The sequence below is a fragment of the Monodon monoceros genome, unplaced genomic scaffold (assembly GCF_005190385.1).
Source record: "Monodon monoceros isolate NGI ecotype Baffin Bay Population unplaced genomic scaffold, NGI_Narwhal_1 Super_Scaffold_21, whole genome shotgun sequence".
Taxonomy (NCBI): domain Eukaryota; kingdom Metazoa; phylum Chordata; class Mammalia; order Artiodactyla; family Monodontidae; genus Monodon; species Monodon monoceros.
In genome coordinates this window covers 165,652,770-165,673,587 of record NW_021703778.1, presented here as the reverse complement: position 1 = coordinate 165,673,587, position 20,818 = coordinate 165,652,770, and the positions used below count along the sequence as shown (strand labels likewise).

The 20,818-nt window shown below is 47.3% G+C and overlaps 1 protein-coding gene across 1 annotated transcript in view; it reads right to left on the bottom strand.

Annotated features, from left to right (window-relative positions):
* The window catches only part of CUNH14orf132 (chromosome unknown C14orf132 homolog), a 193,696-nt gene that overhangs the window by 46,425 nt on the left and 126,453 nt on the right, over positions 1-20,818 (bottom strand). The window contains exon 2 of the mRNA XM_029237165.1: positions 4,302-4,541. Within this exon, the coding sequence (XP_029092998.1) occupies positions 4,302-4,541 (240 nt within the window). The remainder of the gene's footprint in view (positions 1-4,301; positions 4,542-20,818) is intronic.

Below are 20,818 nucleotides of genomic sequence, written 5' to 3'. Positions count from 1 at the left end.
GGGTTTAAACTAGTCACTGTAAGGACAATGCAAGACAAAAATAAGAGCGAGCTCTTATGTCATAGGCATGCTTGTTCTACAGGGAGTTACAACCTAGAAACATGGAAACGGGGCTCCTTGTCTCTCTAGTTCATTCCATGCGCTGGCCCAGCACACAGGAGGTCTCTTAAATGTTCATTCCCTTCCCGAGGTCTCAGGGTCTCTGAATTTCACACATGATGCTGGGCTTCCCCCAGAGCAAGAGCTCCAAGGGTCCCAGGTGGAAGCTGCAGGCTTCTTACAAACCTATCTCACAATGTCACTCACACTGCATTGTCTTGGTCAGAAAAATCACTAAGGCCAGCTCACATTAAGGGGAAGGGAATCAGATCTTAAACCCCCTCATGGGGGGCCAACATGTACCTCCAGGAGGTAGGGAAGGAATGGATGGGGCCGTCTTTGGAGACAGGCTACCCCACCGACAACAAAGGGATTTGAGGATCAGTCTTCAAGATCTGCGATTCTCCCCTCCCCTCCAGCTCCTAGGGGGTCTGGGTAGCCTTGCCCTCCTGGCCGTCTCTGGCCATAGGGAAATGCATGCCCCTGTTTACTATTCAACCCTCCAGAATCTCCAGGGACTCAGGGACTGTGTAGAGTGGGGCTGGGGTGTTTCCAGGGTGGGCGAAAGAGAGGCTGAGTGCCTCCAGGGCTCAGGGTCGAGCTGAGTCTTTACATTCTCAGCGACCACAGCCTCTTCTAAGCCCAAACCCACAGCCCGGTGTACCCGCACCAGGGAGGGCACATCTGCATAAGAGGATTTGTTGGATAACTGATGTCCACTCTGTACATCCAAGAAGAGTGTCTTTTTTTTTTTTGCTGTACGCGGGCCTCTCACTGTTGTGGCCTCTCCCATCGCGGAGCACAGGCTCCGGACGCGCAGGCCCAGCTGCCATGGCTCACGGGCCCAGCTGCTCCACAGCATGTGGGATCCTCCCGGACCGGGGCATGAACCTGCGTCCCCTGCATCGGCAGGCGGACTCTCAACCACTGCGCCACCAGGGAAGCCCAAGAGTGTCTTTTTGAGGTTTAGTTTTTGAGCGGGAAATCTATCTAAAATGGCATATATCCTCCAGGTCTTTTTAAGCCATGAAGAGGAATCATATTTCACAGCTTGGTGAAGGGGAAGAGACTTGGATTTTGGAGCCACAAGAATATGGTTTCTTTTATTCCATCAGTGAATCAAACAGGTGTGCACTTCCGACTCCATCCATCCCTCCAGCTGTGGCCTCTACGGGCGGCTGGGGTTTTCCCAGGGCACTGCTTCAATTATAAGCTATTCCTGCTCAGTCACCTACAGTGGCTCCCACTGTCTACTGATTAAATGTGAACTTCTCATCCTGGGCAGTTAGCAGCTTCTACAACCTGGCCCTGGCCTCTGTCTCCCAGTTCTACTGTGCTCCCTACCCTCCAGTTTCCTGAAGGATTCTGTGAATATATTCTGGGCTTTCCTACCTCCATGTCTCTCTGCTTATGTTTTTGGCCAGTCCACGTGGCTTTCGGGATCTTAGCTCTCCAACCAGGAATTGAACCTGGGGCCATGGCAGTGAAAGCGCCAAGCCCCAACCACTGGACCGCCAGGGAAGTTCCATACCTCTCTGCTTAGAATGCCCTTATTCCCAGGCCCGCCAGGGGAAATCTGCCTCTAGTTCCCATCCATCAGAACCCCCAGACTCAAGTACCGATGAACAGGTGTTTGGCGCGGGGGCATGTGACACCTCAAACTCACTATCTTTTCCTGTTAATGGCTTTTCCTGCACATACATCTTGTCTTACCCTCATCCAATCATCTAACAGATGCTTGTGGAGGGCCTACTTTATACCAGGCATTTTGGTCACCCTTTCAAGGAATGGCCTGGTCCATCATCTCTCCACTACTCTCCAAGCATCCAGAAAGAAAATCTACATCCCATTCAACTTTGTCCCCCAGCATCCCTGTCCCAGTGCCTGACACAGAGCTTGGCACAAGGCAGGCACTCAACATTAGCTGAACAAGTGGACGGAGGCCTTCACATGTCTCTATCAAACTGCCCTCTGCTGACGTGTGGGGATATCGACTTGGTCACGTGCAGCAGTCACTGTACACCCACAGCGTGTCCTGCGCGCTCACTGTGCCAAGCACTGCTAAGTGCTACAGACGAAGTAAAAGTTCCCACCCTTGTGGGGATAAGAGGGACAGAGAAACACCGGAATGAAATCCATTAGATCACAACGCACCACGAGGAGAGCACTTCCTGGGGGGAGGAGGAGAGATGAGTCATCTTTAAATATGTCCTTCCTGTCCCTTATTTTGTGTCTTTCTCAGGCAGAAGCAATAAGGTGGAAACCCAGCAGCTTTGCAGATCCTCAGACCCAGATTTGAAACCCATTCTCCTCCTTGCTAATGGTGTGTCCTGGGCAAATTGTTTCATTTCGCTGAAGTTTGGTATCCTGATCTGTAATATGGGGCTAACAGTGCCAATGTCACAGATGTGTAAGGATTTACTGTAATCTGGTGTGTAAGCGCCCGCATCTGGCACATAGCAGACGCTCAGCAACACGTCAGCATCTCTCCCCGTTTGGTGGCACTTCACGTTTCTGTCCCTGCAGCTAACCCAGGACTGAGTGTGTAATCAATGCCCAAACATCTGTCCACAGTAATAAACTGACCACATTAAACTTGAATTGTAAAAAAAAAAAAAACAAAAAAAAACAGAACTCCATCTCTGCGCAGGCTCTGCCTATATAGATATGCTGAAAAGCCCTATGTTTATTTTGTCAAGTTACCATAGCAACTCCTGATGCTCCAGCCAGCCCCAGGATTAGCAGTTATCAATTTATCTTGTAACCATGGAAATGCCAGCTGTTTGGTGGGATCCAGAGCTGGGAGGCAGAGGTAGATATCGTGTGAGCTCTTCTCCCCTCTAGAAATAAATCCGGTGACGCCTCCTCCGTCCACGCAGTTAACAGTCAGCACTATCTAAAATGATGTCCATATGACAATATTTATAAACATGGGTTTAAGAACAGGAGACAGAAAATTAGGCAAAAAAAAAAAGACCAGCATGGCTCATGGGAGCAATTAGCACTATGGAAAACCTGTTAAGAGACTGCCAAGAGCTGGAATCTGGGTTCCCTTGAGCCAACCTGGGGATTCTGCACCCATTCATGCTTGCGTTGGGAGCTCGCTGTCCCTACAGCCTAGATTTTGCTGTTACTTTTTAAACAGATTTCCACCATGGTGAAGTTTGGGGGAAAAGGAAAGTGTGCCCTGAAACTCCATTCCCTGGAAAAGTAAACAGCAGCCAGTGGGGCCCCTGCCACATGCCCAGGGGACAGAGGGAACCTGGGGGGCCTTCCTACCACTGGGCTCCCAACATAACCAACTCGATAGAAGGTGCAAGGTCTGAATTTGGTACTTGGGGACTTACTCTCCTATAGCCCAAATGCGGTGGCCCTTCCCTGGAGCCAGACTGTAACTCCAAAAGGCCACAGACAGCTCCAGCTCCGGAAAGCAGGCGTTTGCCTTTGTTCTGGCTCCAGAGTTAAGGCACCAAACATAAAGATCACTCCACGCTCAGAGCTTCAGGGGATTCCCCTGAAGAAAAAATCCAAGCGATGAGAGGTCATCTGTTTTGTCTGCCACTGGGAACCTGTTTTGTGTCGAGAGAAGAGTTATGGTGGCGCCGAGCACTGATGGCTACAGACTCAGCACAAAGCAGATAAAGGAGAAAACGAATGCTGTGCTCTGGCGCTTGGCTGGTCACAGAGCGGGTCTCGCCGCCTTCCTCGGGCTACAGAGTCTCTGGTCTCCACCAAACGGGAGAAAAGTGAGGTGGGAGGCGTCCGAGGTCAGCAGCAAGTGACAGATTACCCGGCGCCTCGGGAAGATACAGAATGGGGAAGAGCGAGGTTGCCTGCCCACCCGGGTACGCACGGATCTGGGCTGCCCCGCCTTGGAAAGCTGCGGGGCAACGGAGGGAGGACCGCGGGTGGGGGATGGGCAGGGAGGGGACCCCTGCCGAGGCCCCTCGCACAGGTCGATCCGGGGAACACTGGGCGCACAGCCTGCCCCGCCCCCGGGAGCCATGCTCGCCGCCCCAGACGCGCGCACCCAGTGGGGATGCCAGCTCCGGACAAAGGACCCGCGCTCGGATCGCCGGCGGGCGCCACCGCCCGGCCTGAACCCTCCCGGTGCGCTCAGCCCCGGCGGGGAGGGCGAGACCGTGGCCCCGAACCTGCCCAAACTTGGCGACCCGGGGCGCGCGTGGAAGAAGCCCCATTACCTGCGCGGCCATAAAAGACAGATCCATGGTGTCGCTGCTGCCGCCGGCGCTCGAGTCCTCCCTGCTGCTGCTGGTCCAGCCGCCCGCACGGCTGGCCGGGAGAAGGCCACGCAGCGCGCAGGTCTCCCCGAAACCCCGCGGCGGCGACGCCGACCTCGGCAACCGGGTGGGGGCGGCAGGTCCCGAGCCGGCGCGGCGCCTTCGGCTGCCTCTGCGCTCACTGGGTGGAGGGCTTGGAGCCTGGGGGCGGGGCGGGGCGGGGCTCGGGGTGGGGAGGGGGCAAGGCGCCCCTTCACGTGACCGCTCCCTGCCCCACCCCCGAGGGCGGGGCTCGGTGGAACCCCTGACGGCTCACAGTCGCTTCCCTCCGCGTGCTGGAGGGAGGAGCTGGGGCACGAGGTCGCATATCTGGTCGGTGCAAGAAGAGCCCAGAACCCAAGTCCAGTGCTGTTGAGCCCAGTTCCCTAGGGGGCCAGCGGTGCTTTCGTGGGGCTGGCCTGCCAGGGTCAGGGTTAACAGGCTTTTTGTACCGACACTGCGCCCAGAGTCCGGTGTCCTCGGGGCTCTGGAACTGGGCAGAAGAAGGTTTAAATCCTAGCTCTGCTCTTGCGGCTTGGGCAAGGTAGTGGCTCTCTGAGCCTGGGTTTTGTCATCTGTAAAATGAAGAAAACAGAACCAGAGAATTTAATGAGATCATGAATCTGGTACACAGTGTCTTCAATAAGTGAGAGCTCTAACATGGCTAATAACATAACCGAGACTAAACTGTGAATGGTGCCTTCTAGAACTGCACAGTGCACAGCTTGCACAACTGGTACCTTATGGCCCTGTTTTAATCTTTCCCCACCTCCAACAAGTATCCCAAACGTGCGGCTGCAATAGCTAAAATGAGGACAATGGCAGAGATGCCGGAAGGAGCCTATTCCCATGTGTGCATGTGTGTGTGTGACACCCCAGACCTGGTGACTGGCCCACAGGAGAGCAGGTGGGAGCTTTGTCCATCTTGAAGGGCTCACTGGTAGGGACTGGGTTGTGTGTTACCTGTGCAGTCATAAAGGACAGATCCATATATGTCCCTACTGCTGCCTGTGCTCGAAACCTCGCTGCCGCTGCTGGCCCAGCAGCCTGCAGAGCTGACGGGGAGAAGGCCATGCAGCGAGCAGGCGTCCCCGAACCCCACTGTGGTGGCAGCACTGACCTCAGCAAATGGGACCAGTGCCTTACTGACAATGTTTGTGTCCCCTGAAAATTCATATGTTGAAACCAGTCTGATAGTATTTGGAGGTGGGACCTTGGAGAAGTAATTAGGTCACTAGGTCATGAGGGTGGAGCTCTGGTAAGGGGATTAATGCCCTTTTAAGAAGAGACACCAGAACAGAAGTTCATTTTAATTGAGTCAAAGTTTATTCATATTTAACTATACACTTAGCCCTTGTTGAAGAAATCCTTTCTCAACTTGAGACCATGGAGATAGTCTCCTGTAGTTTTTAATTTTTGTTTTATTTTTTCATATTTCAGCCCTTTTCTTACTGATTATTTTTTTGGTACGGGTTAAGGAAGAAATTTCATCTTTTCCATATTAATAATCCATTATCCCATCCCTTTTATTGACCAGTCCAGCCCTTTTTGTTTGATGTTGATTAGCAGCACCAAATTTGTCAAGTTTCAATCTAGGTGTGGGCCTGTTGATGGGTTGTCTATTCTAGTCCATTGATTGTTCCTCTGTTTCTACAGTAATGCTATTCTAACTTAGTTACCATGGTGGTTAATTTTATCTGTCAAGTTGACTGGGCCACAGGATGCCCAGATAGCTGGTTAAACATTATTCTGTATCAAACTGGGGAGAAATTATATCTTTACTATGTTGAGTCTTCCAATCCAGTATGTTCAGAGACATACTGAAGACAATATGTTCCTCCATTTATTTAGATCTTTTTCGATTTTTTTTTAATCAGTGTTGTGTAGTTTACAGCATACAAGGCCTGGACATGTTTGTTAAATGCTCACCTAAACATTTCTTTCTTTCCTTTTCCTTTTTTTTTAGTGACTATAAATTTTTAGGTATTACACTTTAATTTTGAAGTCCATGTGTTCCTTACTAGTATATAAAAATATCATTGATTTTGTATGTTTGTCTTGCATTCTATGACCTAGAACTTATTAGTTCTTGGAATTTTTTGGTAGATTCCTCGGGATTTTCTATGTGGGAAATCATGTCATCTGCAAAGAGGGACCATTTTATTTATTCCTTTCTGATCTGGTTTTTCGTTACATCCTTGCTTTGCAGTGACCAGACGTCTAGGTTCAGTAAGAGTGCTGAGAACAGGCATGCATGTTTTCATGTTCCCACATGGACCCTGGGAGGCAGGGAGGGCAATGATGAAGGTGGGGAGACCAGCACGAGGTAGTATCAGCTGAAAAGCAGGGCTCACAGTCCTGTACCCTCACTGCTTCATGATGATGGTGTCCTCGGATCGGGTGGCTCTTCTCTGCAGAAGAGCAGAGAAGAAGAAGATGCTCTGCAGACAAGGTTTGTGCAGTTACCAGCCTGTAGACCTGGCCTTCCTCAGGGGAATCCAGACCTCTCCCAGAACTCGGCTCTGAAGAAAAAGAGAGACGGGACCAATGCAAACTGTCTGATGGCTTGTTTTGTTTTTATGTTTTAAACCCAAATGTCCCCAAGTGACACCTTGTAGTCAAAACCTATATAACGCTGTGTGTCCTTGGATGAGTCTCTTCTGCTCTCTGAGCCCCAGTTCCCTCATCTCTAAATAAAGGGGACCCAGCCAATCTTTTTTTTTTGCCTTTGGCTGTGTTGAGTCTTCGTTGCTGCAGGCAGGCTTTCTCTAGCTGTGGTGAGTGGGGGCCACTTTTTGTTGCGGTGTGCAGGCTTCACATTACAGTGGCTTCTCTTGTTGTGGAGCACCGGCTGTAGGCACGAGGGCTTCAGTAGTTGTAGCACACAAGCTCAGTAGTTGTGGCTCACAGGCTCAGTAGTTGTGGCGCACGGGCTTAGTTGCTCCGCAGCATGTGGGATCTTCCCGGACCAGAGATCGCACCCACGTCCCCTGCATTGGCAGGCGGATTCTTAACCACTTCACCACCAGGGAAATCCCGACCCGCCAATCTTGAGTCCATTTTTTTTTTTATAAGTGTATGACTTTATTTATTTTGGCTGCGCTGGGTCTTAGTTGCGGCACACGGGATCTCCGTTGCTGCATTTCCGTGTGCGAGATCTTCATTGCAGCGTGTGGAACCTTTAGTTGCGGGACATGGGCTCTTAGTTTTGGCATTCAGGATCTAGTTCCCTGACCAGGGATCGAACCCGGGCCCTCTGCATTGGGAGCGGAGTCTTAACTGCTGGACCACCAGGGAAGTCCCCTGAGCCCATTTTTTAACACCCACCGTGTCCTGCAGGTGGACAGAACTACTTAGTCATCACGTCCTGAGGAAAAAAAATATTCTTACATTACCACACTCAGCGTGACAAGGAGGACCAGAGGACTGGTTGTCGGCTAAAGCCTGAACTGAGGTATTTTTAAGTCACTCTATTGATGCATAATTTACATAAAGGTACCCATTTTACATAGACAGGTGGATGAGTCTTGATACACATGGACACCTGTGTAACCAAAACTATAATCAAGGTATAGAACATTCCACTCACCCATAAAAGTTCTCTTTTATCACTTTGTAGTCAACCCCCAGCCCCCAGCCTCAGACAAACAATGATCACGTTTCCGCGACTACAGATTACATTCGTGTTTTCTAGATTTTTCTATAGATGGAATCGTACAGATTGTACTTTTTTCTTTGTCCAGCTTCCTTCAGCATGATATTTTTGAGAATCATCCATATTGTTGCATGTATCTGTAGTTCCATTTTTATTGCTGAAAAGCATTGATGTCTGGATGTACCCCAGTTTGTTTATCCATTCTCCAGTTGATGGGCACTTGGCTGTTTCTAAGTTTTGGGCTGTTATGGATAAAGCGCCTGTGAACATTTGTGTACAAGTCTCTGTATAGACGTTTTGTTTTCATTTTCTTGGATAAAAACCTAAGAGTGGAACTGCTTAGTTGTATGTTTATAATAAACTGCAGACTGTTTTATAAAGTGTCTGTACATTTTCCCAACAGCAGTGTCTGAGAATTCCAGTTGCTTCATATTCTCACCAGTCCTTGGTATTTTCATCGGTTTTAATTTAAGCCGTTCGAGCGGCTATAAAGTGGTACTTTTTTACGGTTTAAACTTGCACTTCCCCGATGAATGTTGATGCTGAACCTCTCTTTTACTTGCTCATTATTGGCCATTGGTATATTTTCTTTTGTGAAGGGCCTATTCCAATCTTTCTCCATTTAAAAAGAATTGGATCAATTGTCTTTTTATTACTGAGTTGTAAGAGTTCCTTATGTGTTTGGGGTACAAGTCCTATGCCAGATATATGTACTGCACCTATTTTCTCTCAGTCTGTGGTTTGTTAAATTTTCTTAATGATGTTTTTCAAAGCAAAGTTCCTAGTTTTGATAAAATCTACTTGATCTTTCTTTTCTTTTATGGTTCATGCTTTTTGTGTCCTATTTAAGAGATCTTTGCCTATCTCAAGGTCATCAAGATTTTCTCTGTTTTTCTTTCCCCCAAAGTTTTATAGTTATAGCTTCTGTGTTTAGGTCTGTGATCTATTTTTGTTTTTATACATGATGTGAGATAAAGGTTGAGGTTCTTTTTTTTTCTTTCCCAAATGAATTTTCAGTTGTGCCAGCACCACTGGCTATCCTTTCTCCATTGAATTACCCCAGACCAGGACTAGATTTAAGAAGACACAAAATTTAAGACGGCGTGTTCTCTCAGGTGCCAGCTTTGCACTTGTGTCACCTTGAGAGTGCCTCCTTAAATTTTAATTCCTAGGCACCTTGCTGGCCTCACCCACTGACTAAGTACTTCACAGGCAGATCTGCATGTTAGAAATATCACTCTATAGCTCTCCCTGGGTGACCGCATCCAGGCATGTAATGATCCAGTGAGGACACCCAGACTTCTGTCCTGAGCTCCAGACAGGCCTGTCCAACTGTCTATTCAGCAACTTCTCCTGGGTGGCTGATGGCATCTCGAATTTAACCTAGCCAGCGCTGAGCTATGATTTCCACCCTGCTGTATCACAAGCAGGTAGTGGCTCTACCCAGGTCCTCCATGTACAGTTCTGCATGTTGCACACTGCACAGGGGTGCCTGGCAGGGAGACAGGTGGGGTTAAAATCCAGCCATGCTCCTCTTGTGGAATCCGGCACGTGAGTTAAAGGTCGTGTATGTCCAGAGGAAGGTACGCCTTTGCTAATTCTCCCAAAGGCCTCCCAGTAGACCCAGGAGTCGTCCTTCAGTCCTCTCTCCCTTACACCCCACTCTCAGCTCACCAACCCGCTCGTTCACTATGCTCTGGCCACACAGGCTTTTTTTTCTGTCTCAGCACCACACCCAGTACTTTTCCCTGCGGGGACATAGACTTTGCTATTCCTTCAGCTTGGAACTCTTTTACTCCAGATCTTTCTTTTGATGGTTCAGGTTTCACTTCAAAAACCACCTCCGCTAGGAAGCTGTTCCGACCTTAAGTAATCCATCCTTAAAATATAAACAGCTTATTTTATTTTTCCATAGCATCTTTCCCTTTTTGAATGCATTTACTTGTTAGGAGAGGCAATCTGCCATGCGCTCTGAGTGTCCTTGGCCTCAGGCCACCTGCATGCTCTCGGTCCTGGCAGCTTGGCATGGGGACAGGGCAAGGGAATGCGTCTTTGCACTGCAAACTTAGAGGATTTGGGTTCCAGGGACAGTCTCCAGACTGCTCTTCTGCTAAGTATTGGATGCATAATTCACGTGTGCAGAGAACTTGGGATCCTGTGAAGAGGAACATTCCATTCCCTAAAAGGCTCTTGGCCTGTAGGCTACAGCAAGGGGGACCTGACCCTGTCATTTCACCTCATCTGGGACCCAGATGGAGAGGGCAAGGGGCCACTGAGACCCCGGAGCAGATGCCCTCTCTTCCTGGGAGCACTTTAAAAAGGGTTTAAGACTTCATGAGCAGGCTTCCCTGGTGGCGCAGTGGTTGAGAGTCCACCTGTCGATGCAGGGGACACGGGTTCATGCCCCGGTCCGGGAAGATCCCACATGCTGCAGAGCGGCTAGGCCCGTGAGCCATGGCCGCTGAGCCTGCACATCCGGAGCCTGTGCTCCGCAACGGGAGAGGCCACAACAGTGAGAGGCCTGTGTACCGCTAAAAAAAAAAAAAAAAAAAAAAAGAATTCATGAGCTTCTCACTAAGCCACTTGATATATTATTTACAGCACATCACAGGGGTGGAGGTGGGCCAAGACCCACCCCTCTTTTTAGCAGGCAGAGAAAATGGAAAGCAGCAGTGGGGACAGCAAAATGCCCAGGAAACTCTTTTGAAGTCAGGTCCCAGCACTCCCTCCCTTGTCAATTCTCACAGCAAGATATGTTTCTTTTGACCAGTCAGCAAATAGGGGCTGATCCAGGATTTGAACCCAGATCCATCTGATTCCAGAATCCACATGTCTTCACTATGGTTCCTGCCCGTAAGGAACCTATATGTCAGACCAATGCAAAACCAAATCACTATAAAGTGAGGAAGAATTCATCCATTCATTAGTTCTTTAATTCAACAAGTATTCCATCCATCCATTCAGTACGTGTTTCCTGAGCATCTCCTGTGTGCTGGGCACTGCATGTCTGGAAAGTGTGGAGAGAGCTGTGTAGAGCTTCAACAGCAATGACAAGGGGTCCAAAGCTCCCTGTGAGGGGAGGCTGAAGAATCGGGTTTGCATCTTGACTATGCCACTTGCTAGCTGGGTGACATTAGGCAAGCTACTTAACCTCTCTGAGCCAGAGTTTTTTCTTCTCTAAAAGTGGAGGATTGAGTGAGATGATGGAAAGAGTGCCTAGCACTGAACCTGCACATAGTAGGTGTGCTGTCCATGGAAGGAGAGAAGGAAAATTAAAGTCCATGGGGAGAGGGGAGGGTGTTAGTTTGATACAGAGATTGCTCGTTTGCTTATGTTTATTCTAGTTAAACACATGTTCTGCTAGAACAAGTACTCCAGGGGGTTACAGAGTGAGAGGAAGGATGGTTTCTTACTTATCCATGAAACATATCAGCACCTAGCAAATGCCTGTCTTAAATAAAGTGCTTTGGGAATGTTTCCCGAATGAACAAACTAATGAGTTAATAAGCATTTTATGGTTCAATAAATGAATGAATGAAGTTAAGTAGGAGGATGCAGGACGTAAAGCGTCTCCCTCTGTCCCCTCACCTGCTTTCCTTTGCCTGTGCACACACATCAGGCCTGATGTTTAAAGTGAGTGATCGCCAGATACTAGAAGCTCAGCTGCCCAGCCCTCCTCTGTTTCCTCGTTGGTGTGGAGCTCCTACAGCATGGGAAGGAAAACCTGCTGCAGGATTCCTGGGCCATTGCCACGCCCAGAGAGAGCTAGAGACCCACATCGCCTAACATCTCTTGTAGATTTTTTTTTTTTTGGCCATGTTTTGCACCTTGCGGGATTTCGTTCTCAGACCGGGGATTGAACCCGGGGCGTCAAGTCTCGGCCTCGTCGAGTCCTAACCACTGGACCGCCAAGGAATTCCTCTAGTATCCCTTCTTAATACAAAGCAAGAGAGACCCCTCCTACAATCATGCATTCACTCCAAAACAATTACTAAGTTCCTCGCAAGAGCCAGGCCTGTGCAGGGCTCCCTGGAGGGGTGAATACAGCCTCGCTGGACCATAGTTCCATGGGAGGGAAATGTACCGAGTTGTTAAATGGAGACAAGGCCATCACCCAATGTCAACACAATACAGACCCACACTATCTAATACAATAACCAGTGACCACATGTGGCTATTGAGCATTTGAAATATGGCCAGTCTGAATTGAGATTTAAGAATAAAATACAGGATTTGGGGGGGACTTAGTATAAAAAGACTAATGATTTTTGACATTGATTACATGTTGAGATGACAATATAGTGGCTATATTGGCTATATTATTAAAATCAATTACATCTGTTTCTTTTGGATTTTTTTCATGTGCTACTAGAAAAATTTAAGTTGCTTGCATTGCGGCTTTTTAAATTTTAAGTTGTATGTGGCTTGCATTCTATTTCTATTGAAGCGCACTGGCAGAGACAAGTCAGAGCAAAAAGCTCATCTGTGATGCAGGCGGTGGGATACAGGAGGGCCGGAGGGGTCTGGACCAGCTTTGTGGCCTTGAGGGATGGGCTGGTTTAGGGCAGGCGAGCAGAAAGGGGGACAGACAAGGTGCTTCAGCCAGGGGACAATTTTAAATAATTCTCCTGTTTCCCAAGTAGAAAAACAGAGAGGCATTTCATGATTGGAGAAGATAACAGCCTGCTCCACCCTGGCATCACAGGGCCAGACCAGGGACTTTGACAGGGAGCTGGGGTGTGGATGACACAGCCTCAGAAATCCCCTGTGCCCCGCCCCCAGAAATCCACACACATCTGCCTGTGTCTCCCATACAGAGAGGAAAGTGTCTCCCTCTCCCCAAACACCCAGGTGAATTCTTCCACGCCACTCAACACTTGCTTCTCTTTACAGGAAACTTCCAAAGCTCCAGGCACCGTCCCCAGGAGGTAATTGTCGTTTTTGCTTCCTTTGTTGGGTGTGCCTCCAGAGTCTGATGAACTCGTTTTAATTAAAGCTCTGATTGCGTTGGGAGGAAAGAGGTGGGGATGTGCGGGTCTGCTGGGGAGGGCAGCAGGGCTGTGTGCAGGAAGAGGCTTCTTCCTGCAGCTCTGCCTGCCCAAGGCAGCCACATCCACGAGTCTGCCAGGAACGACCACAACCAGAATGATGATGATGGGCGTAGTCTTGTGGTTGCCAGGCTGCTCCCGTTTTCCTGCAGGTGGATTTCCCAGGTCCTTTGGGTCACGGCCGATAGCAGCCCTGCCAGGATGAAGTGTCTGCGTGTTAGAGTCACTGTGCAGAGAGAAGCAACTTCCCTAAAGTCCTGAGCTAATGAGCAGAAGGGCAGGACTTGAGCTCAACACTCTGGTGATCTGTCCACTGTCACCACCTCATATCCCAAGTCCCAGGGGTAAGAGGATCCTCAGAGCTTTGGCCACATTCTGCCTCCGCCTCTACCTAGCCCACTTGATCTCTGGGAGTCTCAATTTCTATGTTGTATAAAATGGGGTTCACGTGACCCACTTCACAAGACAGTAAGGATTCAGTTAAAACCGGCCCGTCCATTGGAACCCCGCGCTGGTCCTCGCACGGCTCCTGGGGATGCCCAGGACAGGGTGTGGGTTCCTCAGCATGACCCACCCGCCCTCCCAGTTCTGCCCCCACCGGCCTCTTCAGCTTCCTCTTCCAACTTCCCTCCTTGACTTCTCTGCCCTGGCCATGCTGAACTCTTTGGACAGATCCAAGCAAGCCCCATTCCCTCTCTCCCCCAGCCTCTGCTCGTGATTTCCTTCTGCCTGGAACACACCCCTCCCTTCCCATCCCAGCCCCGCTGCTTGCAATCTGCTCATCCCTCACGGCCCCATGCAGTCATCCACCCCCACTGGGAACCTGCCCGGAACAGAGTAGTGTCAGTTTCCCTGACCACCCTCATTGCTCGCTACACAGACAGTGTCTCCTTAGACTGCAAAAGCCCCTGAGAGGTACACACTCGGCTTTCCCGCTGCTGTGACCCCAGGAGCTGTGTCCTAGCCTTGAGGCTAGAGACAAGCAGGGACTCTGGAGCCAGACCTGGCTTGGATGTTGTCGTGGGTTGAACTGTGTCCCTTCCAAAGATATGTTGAGGTCCTAACCCCCAATACCAGTGATGTGACTTTACTTGAAAGTAGAGTCTTGCAGATGTAATTAAATTAAAATAAAGTCAATGGGCCCTAGTCCAATATGATTGGTGTCCTTATAAGAAGAAGCGAAGACACAAAAGAAAGACACATGGGAAGAGAGTGGTCATGTGATAATGGCGGCAAAGACTGGAGGGATGCAGCTTCAAGCCAAGGAAAGCCAAGGATTACCGACCACACCAGAAGCCGGGAAGAAACAAGGAAGGATTCTCTCCAGAGTCTCAAGGGAGCAGGGCCCTCCTGACACCTTGATTTCAGACTTCTAGCATCTAGAACTAACAATAAATTTCTGTTGTGTTCAGCCACCCAGTTTGGGGTTCATCGTGACAGTAGCTCTAGGAAACTAATAAAGATGCCCAGCTCTACAACTAACTAAATAATTTGCTCTCTGCTTCAGTTTCTTGTAAAATGGGGCTATAATTACAGTACTTACCTTGCAGAGCTGTGAGGTTTAAATGAATTAAGTGTGAACCCTAGTAAACAATAGATGCTATATAAGAATTAGCTGTTATTATTTATCATAATAGGTGTTCAAAAATTTATGTTGAAAAACTAAGCAGATAAAAGACACACAGTAGGGGGCTTCCCTGGTGGCGCAGTGGTTGAGAGTCCGCCTGCCGATGCAGGGGACCCAGGTTCGTGCTCCGGTCCGGGAGGATCCCACATGCCGCGGAGCGGCTGGGCCCGTGAGCCATGGCCGCTGAGCCTGCGCGTCTGGAGACTGTGCTCCGCAACGGGAGAGGCCGCAACAGTGAGAGGCCCGCGTACCGCAAAAAAAAACAAAAGACACACAGTAGGTATTCCAGAATTGTTCACTCCCTTTTTCTTTGTACCCTCCAGGAAGAGCTGCCGTTTAATTCCGGAAACTTACTGTGCATGTGTGTTCTTTGCGCCTTGCCAGCATTCCTTCTCTTTCTTCCACTGACAGTGCCCCAATTTTCCTTGGGCAACCCCCAGTCTCAGCTGGGGGTTGGACAACCCCCAGTCCATGTGGCTCAGCTGGGGCTGTTCCTACCTCTCACTACCAAGGAATTTGATTCGGGGGAGGACACGTAATCCCAGGTTGGTTCAGTGAGAGTTAGACCTGGAATTTTAACTGGAAAGGGAAGCTGTCTGTCTGTGAAGTTGCTAAACTGGTAGAACGTAAATCTGGAGTTGCTGGTAGCCATCTTCCTACCAAAGTTAACCCACAGGGAAGCAGAGACGAGAGAACAAAGAAAGGAAGTACCCAATACCATCACATGAGCACCTGGATCCAATGGTGCCTGAAGGCACATCTACCTCTGGACTTTTCAGTCACTGGAGGAAGTAAATTGGAGTTCTATCTCCTGAAGGCAAAATATCGGACTCAATATTGAAATTAGCAGCAGAAATGGGGTGTTGTGACAGAACCTAAAATGAGGGATCAGTTGAATGGTGAATGGCATGGAGCAATGAGGGAAGCTGGCAGCCCTGTGACACAGGAAAATACCAGCTGGCTGAGAGTCACTTGCTTGTCTTGAGACTGGGTCCGTGTTCCCATGGGTACTGGACTTTAGGACACATGGCAGGAAAAAGGATATTAGAGTATGCTGGCTGCTTCTTGTGGATTTCAGTAAGTTCTTACAAGAAAGAGACAAACTTTGATGGAAACTGGCCCGTTCAAATAAGTGAAAATAAAATCTGACTTTCCTAAAAGAGGTTTATTCTGCCTGTGGTCAATAATCCAAGTTGACTGAGTCAGATAAGCTTCCCCCTCATAGGATTAGAAAAGCCAGATCTGCCTCCAAGGCAAGTTCATTTGGGGGAGAGAAACAGAGCAAGCCATGTAGGGATCCTAAAAATGGGTGACACCCACCCTCCTCCCCCGATCCCTCCCAAGTACCACCTTCATGTCCTCTGTATGCCACTGACAAGGGTGAGCCGCGCCCTGGGATAAAGAGATATCCCTGGGATGCAGCCTGAGTACAGAGCAGATGAGCGTACCGGTCTGCCTAAGCTTCGCTGGCAAGGTTACCTGGCCAAATGGGGTACACAGAGAATGGAGGGAGACTTGTTTCTCATCTGTAGAATTTCCCAAGCCACAGCCTGCCTGCAAGGACCCCGCTTCAAGCAGAGTTCCGGCTTTGGATGCTGGTCCAAAAAGTTGTCCTGAAACAAGCAGGATCTTTTTTAAAAAAATTGAGATAGAATTGATATGTAACACTATATCAGTTTCAAGTATACAATATAACAATTTGATATTTATGCATGTTGCCAAATGATCAACACAATATGTCTAGCTAACATCCATGACTCTACATAGTTACAGAATTGTTTTTCTTGTGACGAGAACATTTAAGATCTAGCCTCTTAACTTTCAAATACAAAACAGTATTTTTAACCATAGTCACATGCTGTACATTATATTCTCATGACATTTATTTTGTAACTGAAAGTTTGTACCTCTTGAGCCCCTTCACTCATATTGTCCTACCCCACCCCCTGCCTCTGGCAACCACTACTTTGTTCTTTGTATCTATGAGTTTTGGGGGTTTTTTTAGATCTCACATATAAGTGAGATCATATGGTGTTTGTCTTTCTCTGTCTGACTTATTTCACTTAGACTTAATGACCTCAAGGTCCATTCGTGTTATTGCAAATGGCAAGATTTCCTTCTTTTCTATGGCTGGAGAGTATTCGTATGTATATACACCACATTTTCCTTATCCATTTATCCACCAATGGACACTTAGGTTGCTTCCATGTCTTGGCTATTATAAATAATGCTGCAGTGAACATAGAGGTGCATATATTTTTTTCAAGTCAGTGTTTTCATTTTCTTCAGATAAATACCCAAAGTGGAATTGCAGGATCATATCGTAGTTCTATTTTTAATTTTTTGAGGAACCTCCATAATGTTTTCCATAGGGGCTGCATCAATTTACACTCGCAACAAAAATGCACAAAAATGCACAAGGGCTCCCTTTTCTCTATATCCTCGCCAATACTTGTTATTTCACGTCTTTTTTTTTTTTTTTGCAGTACGCGGGGCTCTCACTGTTGTGGCCTCTCCTGTTGCGGGGCACAGGCTCCAGACACGCAGGCTCAGTGGCCATGGCTCACAGGCCCAGCCACTCCGCGGCACGTGGGATCTTCCCGGACCGGGGCACGAACCCGCGTCCCCTGCATCGGCAGGCGGACTCTCAACCACTGCGCCACCAGGGAAGCCCCTATTTCATGTCTTTTTGATAACAGCCATCCTCACAAGTATGAAGTGATATCTCATTGTGGTGTTGATTTGCGTTTCCCTGATGGTTAGTGAGCACCTTTTCATGCACCTGTTGGCCATCTGTCTTCTTTGGAAAAATGTATATTCAGATCTCCTGTCCATTTTTTAATCAAATTGTTTGGGGTTTTTTGCTACTGAGTTGACTAGAACCTTAATGAGATTGTAATGTCATTGAATTTCTAGAGAAACACCAATCCGGGAAACTAAAAGCCTGAGTTGCTCAACCCTCAAGGGCATCATGAAGCCTTGTACCTACACCAGCAGAAACTGGATTGCCAAAGACATATAGCTTCCAAAGGAGCATTCTTCACAATCCAGTAGGGAAGATAAGCGGATGAGGGTGGTGGGTCTTCTCAGATAGTAGAAGCAGGGCAGCCCAAAGTGGCTGACCAAGGAACTCGTGCATCACCAGGAGAAAGTCCTTGCTATTATCCATAAGCTAAACACCATGGACAGTGAGTCTTATATTGTTTCTCCTTATCTTCTTTCCCAAAGGGAGTTTTGTGGTTATTTTTCTTTTCCTTTCTCCACTGTTGTATAAGAGATGTGTTAAGACAGGGAGTTAATTTATCATTCAACCATATGTTGCTGCACCTCTAGAAACCATACTCAGATCTAATTGAGATTAATGAAATTTACCCAGAAACAATGGACTCAGGTCTAGATAAAGACAGGCCTTTAAGTTGTCTCAATTTTGGGGTGAGACAGAAGACAGTGTTTGATTGTACATGATTTTGTTGCATTTTGGTAGGTGGAGGCATTTTTGAAGGGGTGGTATGTGGAAGTGGGTAGTCAAAACACAGGATATAATTGACATCTATTATTTTATTTGCCCAACATCCACCCTTGCCTTTTTTACTCTCAAAACCCTGTTTTCACCTTGGGGAACAGACTTTCCCAACTGTCACACAGAATGATTAGACCAGGTCTACAACTCCTCCACTTTCCAATTTCTCTGCCTTAAGGATTACTCTATGACCCAAACCTGGACGATCAGTTATCCTAATAGATCCCACGATCTATTAGGGATAGACATGTTATTCCAATAAGAGTCAAGCAAATACATTTTCTGGAAATACCAGGAAAAAAGAGATTCCCTCTCCCCTGAGGCTATGAATGTGGTAGAAGGCAAGTCTGGATTTGCTGGTGGCATCTCAATTCTATGAAGGGAAATCCTGCCTGGAAACAGAAGTCACAGAATTGAAAGACCGAGTGAGACAGACTTATGACAACACCGTCTGGACTCCTGGCACTCTGGAGCCCTAGAACTTGCTGTTAAGTGAGCCAGTAAATCTCTCCTGCTAAGCAAGTTTGAACTGAGTTTCTGCTATTTGCAGTTGAAAGAGTCTTGACAAAGAAGAACTCAACTTGATTCTTGGAGTGGGAGTGGTTGGCATATAAGAGCACTGGGAATTTTTGTAAGACTTTGGTTTTCAGCATTTGCCTCCAACTGCATGTAAATGACTTGGGAAACTCCCCATCGCCAACTGTAGTATTTCCACAGCTGTGTGAACCCAACAGAAATGTGGACCTAGTTAGCTACTGAGGTGTGGGAATCTTTAGTTTGACTGAATTTAGCTTTTTTTCCCTTACATGTTGGAGGTGTATAGGTGAATATAGTTAACTTTGGACTTTATTGGTAGCTCTCTATTCTGATATGTATTTTCAAACACCAAAAATTTGCAATAGTACCCAAAACTCCCTATATATGCTTCACCCAGATTCACCAATTACTAATATTTTGTTGCATTTGCTTTATCATTCTCTTTCTGTATATAAATACACACATTTTATTTTTTTCTGAGCCATTTGCAGACACCATGCATCTTTACTCATAAATAGTTATTGTGTGCTTTTAAGAACAAGGATATTCATCTTACAGTACAATGATCAAAATCAGATAATTTAACATTAATATAATACTATTGTTTAATCTCTAGGACTTATTCAAATTTCACCAATTGTCCCATAATAATGCCCGTTATGATCATTTGTATTCTTATCCAGGATTCAGTTTTGGGATTAAGCATTGCATTTAATTTTTGTTGCTTTTTAGTCTCCTTTAGTCTGGAATGGTTCATTAGTTTATTTTTGTTTTTCTTTTCTTTCTTTTTTTTGGGGGAGGAGTTAAGTTTTATTTGGGGTAAAATGCGGATTATAGCCCAGGAGACAGCATTTCAGATAGCTCTGAGAAACTGCTCCAAGGAGGTAGGGGGGAAGGTCAGTTATCTTTGTTTTTCTTGACATTGACTTTTTTTGTTTTTTCGTTTTGTTTTGTTTTGTTTTTTTGTTTTTGCGGTACGCGGGCCTCTCACTGCTGTGGCCTCTCCCGTTGCGGAGCACAGGCTCTGGACGTGCAGGCTCAGTGGCCATGGCCCACGGGCCCAGCCGCTCTGCAGCATGTGGGATCCTCCCAGACTGGGGCACGAACGTGTGTCCCCTGCATCGGCAGGCAGACTCTCAACCACTGAGCCACCAGGGAAGCCCGGCTTTTTTTTTATAGTGTAGAATATTTGTTAGTTGGTGTCTTAGTTCTTTTGAGGTGCTATAACAAAATGCCATGGAATGGGTGACTTATAAATAACAGAAATTTTTTTCTCACAGTTCTGGAGGCTGGAAAGTCCAAGAGTAAGGTGGCACCATATTCTGTGGCCAATGAAGGCCTGCTTTCTGGCTCATAGATGGCTGCCTTATTACAGTGGAAAAGAGAGCAAGCTCTTTCTAGTGTCTCTTCTTATAAGGATACTAATCCCATCATGAAGGCCTCACCCTTATGACCTATCTAACCCTAATTACTTTCCAAAGGAGCCACCTCCAAATACCATTACATTGGGGTTTAGGGCTTCAACATATGGATTTGGGGAGACACAACTTAATCCAAAGCAACTACATTATTTTGATGTTCACCTTGTCTCAGATTTGGTCGTTAGGAGCCCCTCCCCTTCAGGTTAGTTCAAGCTGGTTTCTGTGTCCTTTTTACATGTTCTCATTTTTTTCTTTTTAGCACTTACTTACTTTTAAGATACAATTTGATGTTATGGACCCATCTCATACATTTTTGGACCAGCTTGGGGACCAGACATTCTTCAAAGAAGCCTTGGTTTCCTTCATTGGGACTGATGTTTAAATCAAGATCTAGCAATTGTTGGGCTTTTGAACCTAAAGTGGGACAACACTGGAAACTCTGATGAACTTCTCTGGAGCTCAGAGATCTTGGGGAAACGCTTGGTCTCTCGTATGTAAAATGCAGACAATTTCCCGTTGTTTTAACCATTTTATTTCTAGCATGGTACGTTGCTCAAAAAAAAAAAAAAAAAAACCCAATGGGTAAAACATTTGTAACAGAGTGACTGTTTGAGAAATCAGTTGGTGTCTG